The sequence below is a fragment of the Spinacia oleracea genome, chromosome 6 (assembly GCF_020520425.1).
Source record: "Spinacia oleracea cultivar Varoflay chromosome 6, BTI_SOV_V1, whole genome shotgun sequence".
Lineage (NCBI taxonomy): Eukaryota > Viridiplantae > Streptophyta > Magnoliopsida > Caryophyllales > Amaranthaceae > Spinacia > Spinacia oleracea.
This window is the reverse complement of record NC_079492.1, coordinates 113,993,519-114,010,078: the sequence shown is the minus strand read 5'-3', so window position 1 is coordinate 114,010,078 and position 16,560 is coordinate 113,993,519. Positions and strand designations below refer to the sequence as shown.

At 42.4% G+C, this 16,560-nt stretch overlaps 1 protein-coding gene and 1 non-coding gene across 2 annotated transcripts; one reads left to right on the top strand and one right to left on the bottom strand.

Moving 5' to 3' along the window:
* Positions 1-12,306: 12,306 nt before the first annotated feature.
* LOC130464491 (small nucleolar RNA R71) lies at positions 12,307-12,413 on the top strand. The gene has a single exon (XR_008924900.1). It is a non-coding gene; the product is annotated as a small nucleolar RNA R71 (small nucleolar RNA).
* A 3,056-nt stretch (positions 12,414-15,469) lies between these two features.
* On the bottom strand, positions 15,470-16,264 carry LOC130463508 (uncharacterized). Its single transcript, XM_056832653.1, has 3 exons — positions 16,140-16,264; positions 15,647-15,979; positions 15,470-15,548 (listed from the first exon to the last, which is right to left on the bottom strand). Exons 1-3 carry the CDS (start codon positions 16,262-16,264, stop codon positions 15,470-15,472), a joined length of 537 nt encoding a protein of 178 aa, XP_056688631.1.
* Between the last annotated feature and the right edge of the window lie 296 nt (positions 16,265-16,560).

The following is a 16,560-nucleotide window of genomic DNA, read 5'->3' as shown; positions in this document are numbered from 1 at the left end:
TTTGGAACCTTCACATTTTTTTTTATTCTCCTTATCTCATTCATTTTTCAGCTCATTTTTTCAACAACAATCATGATAAGAAGAACTTCCCTTTTCAATACTCAATATGCTTAAAATGTACCACACTACAACTCCCTCACCTCACTACTATTAGCTCCCCCAAGCTAGGCTTGGGACTACCGATGGGGAATTTGCGGGCTTGTAATGTGGTTAGTCACCGAATAAAGGGCACAAGCACAACATGGGTAGAAAAAGAGGGAACAAATGTATCTAATTTCATCTGAAGGCTACCTAAATAGAAAAATGCCTTCGTCCTCCACAATGTGCATGTATATGAGTCATAAAACACTACTAATAGTTGCAAACCAATACTCAAAATCAATGACACACCAGGAAGCTATCACACATCCTAGCCAAGTCAACTAGTCAAGCACCAAGTCCACAAGTAGTTAGTCGGAGTTGACTCATGTTTAGGCATCAAAGCAATCCAATATCAAATCATGGCTAACACATCTACATTGCCCATCATCAAATACCAAGAATCAAAACAATTTCCGCTCAAGGGGCACAGGGAAGCATGATATTGTATTCACCGGAACGTATTTTTGTATTTTTTTTTCAAAGCAATAAACTAATCTAGAAAGCATTAAACACACCAAAGGAACACACCAAAATAAAGAAATGCGAAAAGAAAAGAAAAACATACCTACAATGTACAAGTAATGTGAAACCCCCCCAAACCAAATCAGACAATGTCCTCATTGGCTCAAGGGTATCGAACCAACTCGATCTCATCTCCATCATTGACGGCCATGGCCGCCATCATCATCATCATCACCATCATCTCTGCTACCATGCCCGCTAGGACCCGCTCCCCACCCTCCGTACTGGGTAGGTGTGAAGGTGCCCATAGAACCCGGAGCTCCATATCCCTCCACGGGATAGGTATACCAGGTAGGGTGCTCATAATCTGGGGCAATGTAGCCCTGCCTGGCATACTGATCATAGAATGGGAACATGGTCCTCTGGTGATCAGTTGCGAACTCCTGGAAACCGAGCTCAAGTCTGCTCAACCGCTCATGAATGGACCCCTGCTCTTCATCTACTACCGGGCCACCCTGGGGCCTCCCCGCGTCTCGACGCCCCCTCCTAAAGTAGGTGCGAGGCGCTGGCTGGTACTGGTGGGGCTCTGGCTGTGGGTCAGGCTGAGGCTGGGGGTCAGGCTGAGGCTGGGGGTCAGGCTGAGGCTCTTGCCCAAATCCAACAAATAAGTAATGAGCCTGACCGGGTCTGAAACTAGTGCGGCCCTGAGGGTCAGGCAAGGTGAAAAGCCTGTTTCCCTCGAACATCCAATACATGGCTCCCGGCCTAAACAACCCATGCTCCCCCTGTAGTCGACGGAGTCCAGCAAAGTAAGCCAAATCAAGCAAGTTGCTACCCAGAACTGGAGTCTGGTTAGCCTCAGTAAAGTTGGCCGTGGCCATGGCTATGTGGGTGATCAACCCACCAATGGTAATTTTGGTAGTATGTGTGGAAGTGGCTATGGAGTAGAATTGAGAGGCCATATGATGTGCAAGGTTCATTTTGTAACCATCCTCCCCTTCTAAAACGTAGCCACCTAGAATCTCTAGCTCCGTACTCCTAATATTTTGGGTCTCATCCCTATCAAAGATCGTAAATCCTAGAAACCTGTAAAAGACAATGGGTACTGGGTGTTGTATCTTGGAGGCATGCAAATGTTGCATACTCCCGGGATTAGCATTACCCGTAAGCTTTCCCCACATGGTGCAGTTATTATGGGTTTCCTTAGGTTTCCTACTATAGGTGGTAGACAATCCAAAAATCCTACCAAAATCAGCTAAACTCATGGTGTAAGTTCGGTTCATCACACGAAATTGAACCGACGACACGGTTCGATAACCATCTCTACGCACATTGAAACTACTCAAAAATTCCTGAGTCAACCGTCTAAATGTGAGACGGAGCATACTATACATGTTACTCATACCAACACCAACAAAGACACGCTTGGCATCACGCTCAATACCCATTTCATGTAAAGATTTTTGGCATATAAAGCGAGTAGGGATTACCTCCCTCAATTTGAGGTGGATGAATCGTGCTCGTTGCTCCTTCGTAACAAAGATGACATCAGGAAAATCCGTGTCGGGCTCGAATTGCGGCGGCGGAGGTGGTGGTGTCGGTTCCCGAGCTCGGCTCGTTGAAGCTTCATGCTGATTTCTTGGTACCCTTGTGCATTTCCTTTGTGGTCGGTTTGCCATTGATGAAAATCTGATTTTTTGAGGTTTTTGAGCTTTTTGGGTGAAATTGGGGATTTTGTGGGGATTGGAGAATTTGGTGGAGAGGTGTAGGTTGTACAGGATGGTGTGAGGATGATTTTGGTGAAAAGATTGGTGAATTTGGTGGAGAGTTGAGGGAGATATGGTGGTTGGAAGTTTTTGGAGGTTGGGGTTTAATGGAGGAAGTGAGAGAAAGTTAGGTTGAAGATGAAGAGGAAGTGAAGAAAGAAAAGAGGAATCCGTGTATTTGTCGCTGAAATCACGTTTCGCCCGATCGGGCAACATTTCGCCCGATCGGGCGGATTTTGAACAATTCCTTTTCATCCGTGCGCGCCCGATCGGGCGCACCTCGCCCGATCCGGATCGGGCGATTTGCGAATGCTTGTTTTCTTGACTTTTTCTTGCCCAGAATCTTCCTTGACTTTTCCACGAACTTTTCATCAACCGCCCGATCGGGCAAAATAATTTCGCCCGATCGGGCATACTGTAGACACCTACTTTTGTCCCCATTCCCGCAAAGGAAAGGTTCGATGATGAAAGCATAAACACTCCACTTGACAACGCATCTCCTATAAAATAAAAGAATCTCGATTCCCCATTTCATTTCACCTGAAACCTGCTATTTATGGAAACCTGCTAAAAAGAGTAATTGCCGTAAAAGGTAGCTTCTAAAAGTTGCAAATCATAAAAGATAGAAACCTGTCAGAATTAGGTGTTGCATTCCAACATAAATCCTAAATGAGATAGAAAACTGCGAGAATCCTATTCCTAATAGGATTCGGAAATAAGAGTTACGTATTAATTAAAATCCTAACGAGCCTAGAGTTCGTAACGGGCTCAGACGCATTCCGTCACAAATTGATACGCGCTAAAAGACTCAAATTAATCTCAAACTCTACGGATTTTTAGAATCCGAATCTGACTAAACAAAAACCTGCCCAGACCTTATTTTCAACGCCTGGCTCTGGGCGCCGAAATCTTCGGCGCCCAAGCCTGGGCGCTGAAAGTACCTGGGTACGTCTCTTTTCCTAATTTTTTGCGGATTAGAACTCTGCAATTCTATCTTTCCACGAAATCTTCCCTATAAATAGGCCCCTAGTTTCGACGTGAAACAACACACAACAACACATAATATATTCTGAGTATTGACTCTAAACCCCTTAGCCTAAGCCTCTCGCTGCGAAACTGTTCACGCGTTCTGTCGCAATCGATCCATAAATCGAACAGAACGTATCCTGTCCCATAATCGAGATTCGTTAAATAAAAAGGAGAAATAGCAAAGTCAAAGTGGTTAGTTTTCTGAGAACCGTGACGCACCTCTCAAGGGTGCGTCGTAATGTGTCCCTTTTCGATGATTTAACTGCTTTCCTCGCCCTTTTTATGAACTGTTAAACTAACCTAATATGATTGTTCTATCACGCCTAATAAATATAATATTTTTGGGAAATCGGATTATCATGCTAGGTCCCTTAATGCTATTTAAATCAGATAATCACGATCGAATTAGTATTATATGCTGCATATTGCTAAAATCAATTCAGATTAGTTTAATAAGTTAACGCATGTCCCTTCAATTATTTATGCTGAGCTAGTAAGGATATCCTGCCTCTGGAGTTATCGACGAGCGAATTACTCCTCTCGGTAGTTACAGTCCCCCGAACCCTCAATCTCTACCTTGCGGGTGTATATTGAGAGATCCCCACACCAGGGATCACAAGGGAACCTACGGCCGTCGTGGTCAAACATAATTGCACTCCCTTTATGTCACGATAACCGGGTTTTGTCAGTTTTTCTCATTGTCGTTAAAAACTGAATGGCGACTCCTATATTACTAGTCAATTGGGTGTATACTCACAGGAAATCCAATTACACTTGATTGAATAAAAAGAAGCGTCACACCCACGAGGGACAAGGTCACGCATTAGCCTCGCGCTTTTTCGACCCCCTCACAGTGGCGACTCCTCTATGGCATCGCCCCATCGTTCCTTCGAACTCAGGGCACCCGTTCATGGTAATTCAAAGGCTTGCTAATCTCCTTTGAAAAAAAAATCAGACATTGTCAATAGAACTTGGCACTTAACCAAGGCTCACCCTACTCAGGAATATGACATGGGCATCTAAAATCGAAATCTGAAAGCATCATTAATGGGAAGACATAATAGCAACTGGGGGCTAAAAAGTGAAATGAAAGAGCAAGGGAAAGAACTAAGTATACCTTGACCTTTTGTGCAGACATACACCAAGTAAATCTAAGTCAATTTGACAACGGTTTATATTCCCGCAATTCTGGAAAAGATGGCCCTAAAAGCCTAAAGCATATGCCAAACGGGCACAAGTAATATCTTGACGCCTGCACCCTGGCTTCCAGCAAATCCTTAGACAACATTCCAAAAATAGTAACATATTTTGATTCACTCATGTAATCCTGTACGAACCCTTCTATAAGTCAACCTACTTGGGACACCTCGGATTGTACACAGTAGGACTCGGATTTTAAATAATTTTTAAATGATTTTTAAAGACTTCTTCGAACATAATAAAGTGTCGTTGGTTTAATCTAAATATGCGTTTTGCAAAGTGAGTCAAAGATGTTTTTAAATATAATTATGGGTAAAGAAAGGCACCTAGCTTTTGGTCAAGGCACACTCCAACATGTGACTACCTTGACCATGGCAATGTCGCACAATACGACATTTACAAAAGAAGTAGCAGATCACTACTCGAACGTACCTCGCACTAAACGAGTCTGGTTCAAACTATTCATGATCCATGTCACCATGAATGCATAAAGACGTATGTAAAGCATTATAACACCAAGCCAATCTGGTAGCTACAATTGGGGGCTTGAGAAAAACACTCTAAAAAATACTCGAAATGACGATTTTATCGCAAATTCTCGACGCTAATGCTATACATATGTCATAGGGGCTCAATCCTAAGCTTTAATCGTGCAAAACGAACCCCTTAGAATGGCTACAACCCCTCCCAAATTCTAAAGCACTACTTAGAATATATAAAGTCACCCCACTAACAAGGGTAACTGAAAATCGCGAGTCACCAAAACTCCGATCAAACCACTGCACATAACGCTCGCCCTATAAAGCGACCGTTACACAGTCTACATCGTTCCAAAGCAAAAGCGAAAGAAAAAATACTGTCAAAGTTCTGCCCAGAAATCATTTTCAACGCCCAGAGCTGGGTGCCGATATCTTTAACACCCCAGCCTGGGCGCTGAACCTTTCTGCTAGCCAAGTAAAAAAAAAAAAAAAAAAAAAAAAAAAAAAAAAAAAAAAAAAAAAGCTCCACTTGACAACGCATCTCCTATAAAATAAACGAATCTCGATTCCCCATTTCATTTCACCTGAAACCTGCTATTTATGGAAACCTGCTAAAAATAGTAATTGCCGTAAAAGGTAGCTTCTAAAAGTGGCAAATCATAAAAGATAGAAACCTGTCAGAATTAGGTGTTGCATTCCAACATAAATCCTAAATGAGATAGAAAACTGCGAGAATCCTATTCCTAATAGGATTCGGAAATAAGAGTTACGTATTAATTAAAATCCTAACGAGCCTAGAGTTCGTAACGGGCCCAGACGCATTCCGTCACAAATTGATACGCGCTAAAAGACTCAAATTAATCTCAAACTCTACGGATTTTTAGAATACGAATCTGACTAAACAAAAAACTGCCCAGACCCTATTTTCAACGCCTGGCTCTGGGCGCCGAAATCTTCGGCGCCCAGGCCTGGGCGCTGAAAGTACCTGGGTACGTCTCTTTTCCTAATTCTTTGCGGATTAGAACTCTGCAATTCTATCTTTCCACGAACTCTTCCCTATAAATAGGCCCCTAGTTTCGACGTGAAACAACACACAACAACACATAATATATTCTGAGTATTGACTCTAAACCCCTTAGCCTAAGCCTCTCGCTGCGAAACTGTTCACGCGTTCTGTCGCAATCGATCCATAAATCGAACAGAACGTATCCTGTCCCATAATCGAGATTCGTTAAATAAAAAGGAGAAATAGGAAAGTCAAATTGGTTAGTTTTCTGAGAACCGTGACGCACCTCTCAAGGGTGCGTCGTAATGTGTCCCTTTTCAATGATTTAACTGCTTTCCTCGCCCTTTTTATGAACTGTTAAACTAACCTAATATGATTGTTCTATCACGCCTAATAAATATAATATTTTTGGGAAATCGGATTATCATGCTAGGTCCCTTAATGCTATTTTAATCATATAATCACGATCGAATTAGTATTATATGCTGCATATTGCTAAAATCAATTCAGATTAGTTTAATAAGTTAACGCATGTCCGTTCAATTATTTATGCTGAGCTAGTAAGGATATCCTGCCTCTGGAGTTATCGACGAGCGAATTACTCCTCTCGGTAGTTACAGTCCCCCGAACCCTCAATCTCTACCTTGCGGGTGTATATTGAGAGATCCCCACACCAGGGATCACAAGGGAACCTACGGCCGTCGTGGTCAAACATAATTGCACTCCCATTATGTCACGATAACCGGGTTTTGTCAGTTTTTCTCATTGTCGTTAAAAACTGAATGGCGACTCCTATATTACTAGTCAATTGGGTGTATACTCACAGGAAATCCAATTACACTTGATTGAATAAAAAGAAGCGTCACACCCACGAGGGACAAGGTCACGCATTAGCCTCGCGCTTTTTCGACCCCCTCACACATACCACTCGCCTTCTGCGCCCGATCGGGCAGCCAATCGCCCGACTCGGGCATTCCACTCGCCAGACCGCCCGATCGGGCATGCTGCGCCCGATCGGGCAAAAATAAGCTGCATTAATTTCATCTATGCGCGCCCGATCAGGCGCTCCTCGCCCGATTCGGATCGGGCGGTTCGTAGCGTGCTTGGCCTTGTACGTAACTTCACTTTCTTGAACTTGGAGCTTTAGGCCTGCACATTATTAAACACCCAAACAGCGTAATTCCCTCTTCTCGCCTCACTAACACCGAAAACAATACTTAAACACACTTAGGTATGGGAAATACTAACTAAACACACAAAAAAATGGAATCAAAAATCAAACTTATACTACTAAAGCGATAAAATACGGGTTGTCTCCCGCAAAGCGCTGGTTTATTTCTAGGTCCCGCTCGACCTTGTTACCTCAGATATGTTGTCTATGAGGCGGAGGGGTTGAGGTGATGGACCTCAACCACTCCTACAGTAGCCCCATCATGGTACAACTTCAGACGTTGCCCGTTGACCTTGAATCGTTCACCATTCTCATTCTCTACTTCAACAGACTCAAACTTGCTTACCATAGTCACGGTGAACGGCCCAGACCACCTTGACTTAAGTTTTCCAGGAAATAACTTAAGCCTAGAGTTAAAAAGTAGAACCTTGTCGCCCACCGCGAACTCTCTATGCAAAATGTGATTGTCGTGCCACTTCTTGGTCTTTTCCTTGTAAATCCGGGCACTATCATAGGCTTGTAGTCGGAATTCATCGAGCTCACGCAATTGAAGTAACCGCTTCTCACCGGCTAGCTTTGCATCCATGTTGAGCTGTTTGATTGCCCAATAAGCCTTGTACTCCATTTCTACTAGTAAGTGACATGCCTTGCCATACACCAACCGATACGGGGAGGTACCAATAGGTGTCTTAAAGGCGATTCTGTATGCCCATAGAGTATCATCTAGCTTATCGCTCCAATCCTTCCTAGACTTCGCCACCACTTTCTCAAGGATACATTTGATCTCTCGGTTGGAGACCTCAACTTGACCACTCGTCTGAGGGTGGTAGGCTAGCCCAGTGCGGTGATAAACCCCATACTTGCGCAGGAGCGCATCCAGATGCTTCTCATGGAAGTGTGACCCTCCATCACTGATCAAAGCGAGCGGAACCCCAAATCTAGGAAAAATGATCTTCTTGAACAGGGAGATAACCGTCTTAGCATCGTTAGTAGGTGAGGCAACGGCTTCCAACCACTTTGACACATAATCTACAGCAACAAGGATATACAAGTTACCCTTGGACGATGGGAATGGTCCCATGTAATCAATTCCCCACACATCAAAAATCTCAACCTCAAGGATCCCGTTCTGTGGCATCTCATACCTCCTCGAAATAGTGCCGGTCCTCTGGCACGCATCACAAGCCATAATAAAAGCCTGTGCATCCTTGAACATAGTAGGCCAGTAAAAACCACATTGTGACAACTTAGCGTTTCTTTTAGACGGTCCATGGTGACCACCATAAGGTGAAGAATGACACCTACTGATAACACCTTGAACTTCCCATTCTGGAATACAACGCTTGTACAACCCTTCAGCAGTCTCACGAAACAAATAAGGGTCGTCCCAAAAGTAAAACCGGACATCATGTAGGAATTTCTTCTTCTGTTGATATGAAAGATCGGCCGGAAGAATTCTCCCCACAATGTAGTTAGCAAAATCTGCGAACCATGGTGACTGACTGGCAAGTGCAAGTAAATGATCATCCGGAAATGAATCATCAATCGGTGTAGATCCCTTACCATCGTCATACCTCAATCTAGACAAGTGATCTGCAACCACATTCTCAGCCCTTTTCTTGCCGCGGATCTTTAGATCAAACTCCTGTAGCAGTAGTATCCATCGAATAAGCCTAGGCTTGGTTTCCTTCTTAGAGAGCAGAAACTTAAGGGCTGCATGGTCAGTATAGAATATCACGTTGGATCCAATCAGATAGGTGCGGAATTTATCCAAGGCATAGACTATAGCTAGAAGCTCCTTCTCAGTACTAGCATAATTAACTTGAGCTTCATCTAAGGTCTTACTTGCATAATAGATGGCATGTAAAACCTTCTCCTTTCTCTGACCCAAAACTGCCCCAACTGCATAATCACTTGCATCACACATTATCTCAAACGGAAGATCCCATTCGGGAGAACGAATGATGGGAGCCGAAATCAGTGCCTGTTTAATCCTGTCAAAGGCCTCAAGACAAGCATCAGTAAACACAAACGGGGCATCCTTGAGGAGGAGCTGGGTAAGTGGTTTAACAATTTTAGAAAAATCCTTGATAAAGCGGCGATAAAACCCCGCATGACCAAGAAAACTTCTAACACCCTTCACATTAACTGGAGGAGGTAATTGTTCAATCACTTGGACCTTAGCTCGATCCACCTGAATGCCCTTATCAGATATCAAATGTCCCAAAACCACCCCCTCAGTAACCATGAAATGACACTTTTCCCAGTTCAAGACTAAATTACACTCTTCACATCTTTTCAAGACTTTAGTCAGATTTAGCAAACAAGAATCAAAAGAAGTACCATAGACGCTAAAATCATCCATAAACACTTCCATGATAGACTCAATAAAATCAGAAAAGATACTCATCATGCAACGTTGGAAAGTAGCAGGTGCATTACACAGACCAAAAGGCATCTTACGATATGCAAAGGTACCATAGTGACAGGTGAAGGTGGTCTTTTTCTGGTCGTCTGGATGTATGGGAACTTGAAAGAAACCAGAATAACCATCCAGATAACAGAAAAACTTGTGACAGGCTAGCCTTTCTAACATTTGATCAATGAAGGGAAGGGGAAAATGGTCCTTTTTAGTAGCAACATTAAGACGCCTATAATCAATGCACATGCGCCAACCTGTGACTACCCTAGTTGGTATCAACTCATTTTTTTCATTTCTCACCACAGTTGTCCCCCCTTTCTTATGCACTACCTGAACAGGACTCACCCACTTAGAATCAGACACAGCATACACAATACCCGCATCAAGCAATTTCATAACTTCAGCTTTTACAACATCTTGCATGACAGGGTTCAAACGACGCTGGGGTTGGATGCATGGTTTATGATTTTCATCTAGATGTATCCTATGCATACAAAAGTCAGGGCTAATACCCTTTAAATCATCAATACTGTACCTAATGGCCTTTTTGTGCCTTTTCAACACAATAAGAAGTTGGGATAACTGGTCTGCATCAAGTGCAGTACTGACGATCACAGGGCAATGTTGTTCATCATCTAAAAACGCATATTTAAGGTTAGCATGAAGAGGCTTAAGTTCGGGTTTCTTTACCTCTTTAACAGAACAAACCGGCCGAACTAACCTCTTCAATTTGGTGCTCTCCGGCTCAGATTCTCCACCATTAAGAGCCAATTCCAGAGCATCCACTTCAGCACTCCAAGAACTGCTATCACCTGCAGAAGACTCACAACAAAGCACTGCCTCTAAAGGGTCTCTTTCGAGAACTTGGGAGACGTTATCACGAGTAATAAAATCAACTACATCTATGCGATATCATTTTTCCTCCTCTAGCATGGGACTTTTAAGGCACTATTCAGATTAAAAGTCACCTTATCATCCCCAACAGACAATGTCAATTTCCCACTTTTAACATCAATTACCGCCCCCGCCGTGTGAAGGAAGGGTCTACCTAAGATTATGGGAATTTGAGAATCCTCCTGCATGTCTAATACTACAAAGTCTACAGGTATATAGAATTTACCTACTCTAACAGGGACGTCCTCTAAAACACCTAAGGAGTATTTGACAGAACGGTCGGCCATTTGTAGAGTGATATTAGTAACCTTAAGCTCACCCATATTCAGTTTAGTACAGACAAACAAAGGCATGACAGACACACTAGCACCTAGATCACATAAAGCTTTATCAATAAATACGGTGCCAATGTTACATGGGATGGAAAACTCCTGGGGTCTTTAAGTTTAGGTGGAGACTTGTTTTGCAAATAAGCACTACATTCCTCAGTGAAAGCTACAGTCTCTACCTCACAAAAAGCACGTTTCCTGGTCAAAATATCTTTCATGAATTTAGCATAAGCAGGAACCTGTAAAATAAATTCAGTAAAAGGAACCGTTACCTGCAAATTTTTTACCACTTCCAAGAATCTGCCAAACTGCTTGTCTAGCTTATTCTTGAGTTGTCAGTTTGGGAAGGGGAGTGCAATAGGTGGTACTTGAATATCCGCCCCCTTCTTAACCTCAGTTGTAGCCTCATTCTCATTGACTACCTTTTCAGCTTCCTTTTCATCCATAACTATCTTCGGGATTTCCTCACTGACCAGATCACTAGCAGACACCCCAGAATCAACCTCAACCGGCATAGAAGGACCATCATAATCCCTACCACTCCTCAATGTAATTGCATTAGCAGTCTCCCTATTTTCGGGCTGTGAAGGAAATTGGCCTGGTGGCCTCCCTACAATAGTAGTAGCCATCTGTGCCACCTGTGTATCAATGATCTTGTTGTGAGCAGTAAGAGCATCGATTTTTGCATCCTTTTCACTTAGAGATTTTTGCATTTGTAGCATCATGTTTCTCATCTCTACTAGCATAGGGTCAGGCTGTGTGGTTTGAGGTGGTGGTGGTGGAGGTGATGTGTGTTGTCTAGGGAACCCAGGTGGTCCATTAGACTGTTGGTTGTAGTTGTTCCGTGGTTGGTAGGATTGTTGATGTGGGGGTTGATATGGTTGCTGTGGTGGATGTTGGACTTGGTGAGGGTTCTGGATATTGTTGCTCCTGTATGATAGTAGAGGGTTGTTTTTGTAGCCCTCATTGTAAGAGTTGGAGAATGGGTTATTTTGTTTGTAGGATTGAAATGCGTTACACTGTTCAACAGAGCTCCTACATTCCGGTGCATAATGACCAGACATTCCACAACTTTCACAAACAGTAGCAGGTTGGGCACTCATAGCAGCTACACTAGCAGGTTGGGCAGATTGAGTAATGGCTGCTTGCATATTATCAAACTTATAGTGTAAAGCAGTCAATTGGGCAGTTAATTGTTCAATAGAATTTAAATCATGCTTACCACCCCTATTAGATAGACCTCTAGGATTTCCATACTGGGCATTGTGAATGGCTATCTCCTCAATCACTTCCATAGCTCTAGGCACCTCAAGTTGCATGAACCTTCCACTGGCAGCCGAATCTAACAAACATCTAGACTCCTTGCCCAGACCATTATAAAACTGCTGAATCAAGAACCAATCTTCCAAACCATGGTGCGGGCATTCTCTTTGCAAATCCTTGAATCTCTCCCAGACCTCGAACAAACTCTCATCCGCTTGTTGTGAGATACCTAATATCTGACCCCTCAGACGAGTCGTTTTCTCAGGTGGAAAATATTTAACATAAAAAGCAAGAGCCAAGGACTCCCAATTAGTGATTTTCAAAGCCGCCCCATTCAACCCATTAATCCACAGTTTAGCTTTCCCACTCAAAGAGAACGGGAAAAGTATCTCCATAGTCTGCTCCGGAGTCAATCCCTTTTGCTTGATGGTGGAACAATATTGGATAAAGGACTGAATGTGAAGATTAGGATCTTCACCTGGTTCCCCACCGTACTGGTGTCTCTCGATCATGTTAATCAATGCAGGCTCAATCTTGAAGGTCTCAGCTGCAATAGAAGGCATGATCGCCTTTGGTAGCACGGACAGACTTGGCTTAGAATAGTCTGTAAGCCGTGGGGTAGGTGGCGGTATCAGATTTTTCGTCACCCATCTCTATCTCTGAAACTGAATCTGTATCTGAAGGAAAAAGATCGCCAATATTATGATCAGAATCAGAGTAATTCCCACACTGTGCAATGAAAGTTCTTCGTCTATGAAAGGTTCTTTCGGGCTCAGGATCGAATGGAGTAAGATTACTAGTACCTACGGTCCTGGGCATAGAGAAAGACTACAAAACAATGTGAGATCCGGTCTCAAGGAACGTGAGTTCCTTGAGTAGTAACAAACAATAATCTAGGATAAGCAATCAACAACAGAAAATAAAACCGTTTCCCCGGCAACGGCGCCAAATTTTGACAGGCTAAAGTTGTATCACCAAATCAAAAATAACCTAAGGTCCAGTAGCTAGGTAGCAAGGGAAGTCAGGATCGAATCCACAGGGAAACAGGCGTTCTTTCTACTATCAATGAATTAATCTAGACTATTGTGAACAAAAGTTGGTTGATTGTTTGTATGCTAAGACTACGAACGATAATGAAAAAGAATGAATCAATATATTAAGGAATCTAGGGTATAGGTTTGCCAACAAATAATAATCCAGGACATTGAACAATTTACGATAATCAACAAAGTAATTAATTAGACTAGCATGCTCTCTCAAGTCGATAATAATCATAGACTTAGAATTAACGGGCTCTCGCTACGTATTAACTCTAATTCCACCTATTGACACAAGCCTAAACATCAAATTGCATCTCTCGAATCTTAATTTGATATTGCATAACTACCACAATTAAACCTGCGCAAATCTAATTGTATAGTGAAATAAACCAATCAATAAGAATCAATTACAATGCCAACAATCATAATCATTCAATCATCCCTTCATATTATTCATGGATCCCCAACCCTAGAAATTAAACTACTCAAGCATGTTGACAATAAACAAAGCAATAATCATAATTGAAAGCATTATTAAAGCAAGACAATGAATTGAAATAAGAAATAATACCTATTTGAAGAACAAAGGGAAGTGAAAGCTTGAATTTTTATTGAGAATTAAACTAAGTGTTTTTGCATAAACTAGAGAGAAAACTAGGCTAAGGAAAATAATACTAAGGTTCAATACTAGAAAATAAGATGTCCTCTAAAAATAATTAAATCTTGTTTATATAGTTTACCAAAATAAAGCCTAAAAACGGAAAGTAAATGCGCGAAAAGCTGCTGGAGGTTGGCGTCGCCCGATCGGGCGTCGCTTCGCCCGATCGGGCGATCCACTCGATAGTCGGCCCGATCGGGCCAAAATCCGCCCGATCGGGCGGTTTGTGAACTCCGCCCGATCCGGATTGGGCGAGCTGCGGCCGATCGGGCGCGCGGTGATGAATCCAAATTGCCTAAATTCCGCCCGATGGTTGCATTTCGCCCTCAGCTTCCAGGGCGATTTGCAATCTTCAATGTAGCTCGCCCATATCATTAAGTCTAACTCTCGGGGCTCAACCATAAGCATCCAAGGCTCCCGAAAGTCGACGATGGAGGTCCCGAACTTCCTCGGGCTCATATAGTGGCCTAGATCAACATGAAACGGGTCTAAAAAGACCAATTTCTCATAATCAAACCTGAAACTCAAGGCACACTCAATAACACACATTAGTACTAGAAACGGCTCCTAAGAGCACGTTTGACACGTAAAAGTACTAAGGGACGGGGGTAAAAATACTATATAAAACATGCATATCACTTGACCAAAGTAGGCGAGAAAGAGTATTTGAAATGTTAAAATAAGTCAAATGTTTATGTAAAGGGTTTACAATCTTTATTTAAGTTCATTAGTTGAAAGTTGGGAGCGAAATAACTCATTTCAGTCGAAATGTGACCTATAACAATCAAACAAGCCCTTTTTTTGGCAAATAAAGATTATTATTAACCAAAAGGGAGGAACAACCAAACAACACAGCAACAAAACCAGCGTAGGACAACCCCTAAGCTTTACAAAAGCTCAACACCTATCCTGCCTACAAGCAGTTCTAAAAAGGATTCGATTAACTACATTACTACAAGAATCTAACTTGTTACTGAACACCTTAGAGTTCCTTTGAATCCAGATTGCATAGACTGACTCAACAAACAAAATGCTCTTTTAAGTATCAGCTGACTTAGTGCTTCTCTTCTTCTTAGCCATCCACTCAACCAACTCAGGCCAGTTCTGAGTCCACCTTTGATCACTACAAGACTGCATCACATTGCTCCAGATTGCAGCAGAATATTCACACTGAAAGAAGAGGTGAGGCACTGTCTCTGGACTCTTCTGACAAAGCACACATTGACCATCAATAGTCAGGTTCCAGCTCAGTAATCTATCCTTTGTAGCTAGCCTATTTTAAAGATCAAGCGAAATAATGAAGGTACTTTTTGGACTAGCCCTACTGTTGCAAATGATCCTTTTCCAGCTCACTAAGGTAGCTTCAGGTTTAAGGAATTGGTAGGCTTTGTAAATTCTAAATTTTCCACCATGCACAAAACTATGAACACCTCTAGCCTGAGCAAACATTTCCCTCTGGTGCCATATCTTCCTCATAGACCAAGTTAGCCCATTAGGAACATCCATAGACCAGAAATCCTTGTTTTTTATATAGTACTCATGCATCCACTTCCCCCACATTTTGTCTTGCTTCATAGCCAAAGCCCAGCAATGCTTTAGAACAACTGCTTTATACGGTGAGATCTTTTAGGTTCCAACCACCACAGCTTTTTGGGAGGCAAACATGATCCCAAGCAACAGGAGCTTTCCTAGAGCCATTATCAGAACCAGCCTAAAGAAAACACCTACACAATCTCTTAATTTCCTTCATCACCTTTTTTGGCATAACAAAATTGGGCACCAGTACAGCTGAATCCCACACAAAAAAGACTTGATAAGCTGAAGCCTGCCTGCATAGGATAGAAGTTTAGCTGACCAGCTTTGAATTCTTGCTACAGTTTTCCCAATTAAGGGTTTACATTCTGCATAGCTCAACTTCCTTTTGGTGAGAGGAACACCCAAATATTTGAAGGGAAAAGACCCCCTCAAAATACCTAGTTTAGTAGAGAGTATCTCAGCAAAGGAATCTGATACTCCTGCAACATAAACTTCACTTTTATGCAAATTTGCCATCAGACCAGAAGCTTCTGAGAATTTTGTGAAGGCATTAAACATAGCCGTAACATAGGGGTTATCAGCTCTGGAAAACATCAGAAGGTCATCTGCAAACATCATGTGTGTGATCCCTAGTCTCTTACACTTAGGTTGGTGTTTAAAGACAGGGCCAAGGGTATAAAGACATCTTGAAAGGTACTCCATTCCAATGGAAAAAAAGAAAGGGTGACATGGGGTCTCCTTGCCTGAGCCCCTTCTTAGCTTGAATAGGGGTAGAAGGAGAGCCATTAACCAGGATAGAGTAAGACACAGTATTTAAACATTGCATTATCCACTTCACAAATTTATCAGGAAAACCCAATTCAGACATCATACTCTAAAGAAAAGGCCATTCAATTGAGTCCTAAGCTTTCTTAAGATCCACTTTAATCATACACCTTGGAGAGATGTGCTTCCTAGAGTAACATTTTATAAGTTCAGAGGCCAGCAAAATGTTATCTGAAATGTTCCTGCCGGGTATAAAACCAGATTGAGCTGAATCCAACTTCACCAATGACTGAGTGCATCCTATCAGTAAGAATCTTTGAAATGAGCTTGTACACAACTGAGCAACATGCTATAGGCCTGAAGTCTTTAACACTGGATGCATTAGGCACTTTAGGAATG

Coding starts and splice junctions, on each gene's coding strand:
- LOC130463508 (XM_056832653.1), bottom strand. CDS start 16,264: ATGTCTGAATTGGGTTTTCCTGATAAATTTGTGAAGTGGATAATGCAA. Junction 15,980..16,139: donor CAAGCTAAGAAGGGGCTCAG/GCAAGGAGACCC, acceptor GATGTTTTCCAG/AGCTGATAACCCCTATGTTA. Junction 15,549..15,646: donor TTTTTGTGTGGGATTCAGCT/GTACTGGTGCCC, acceptor TAATGGCTCTAG/GAAAGCTCCTGTTGCTTGGG.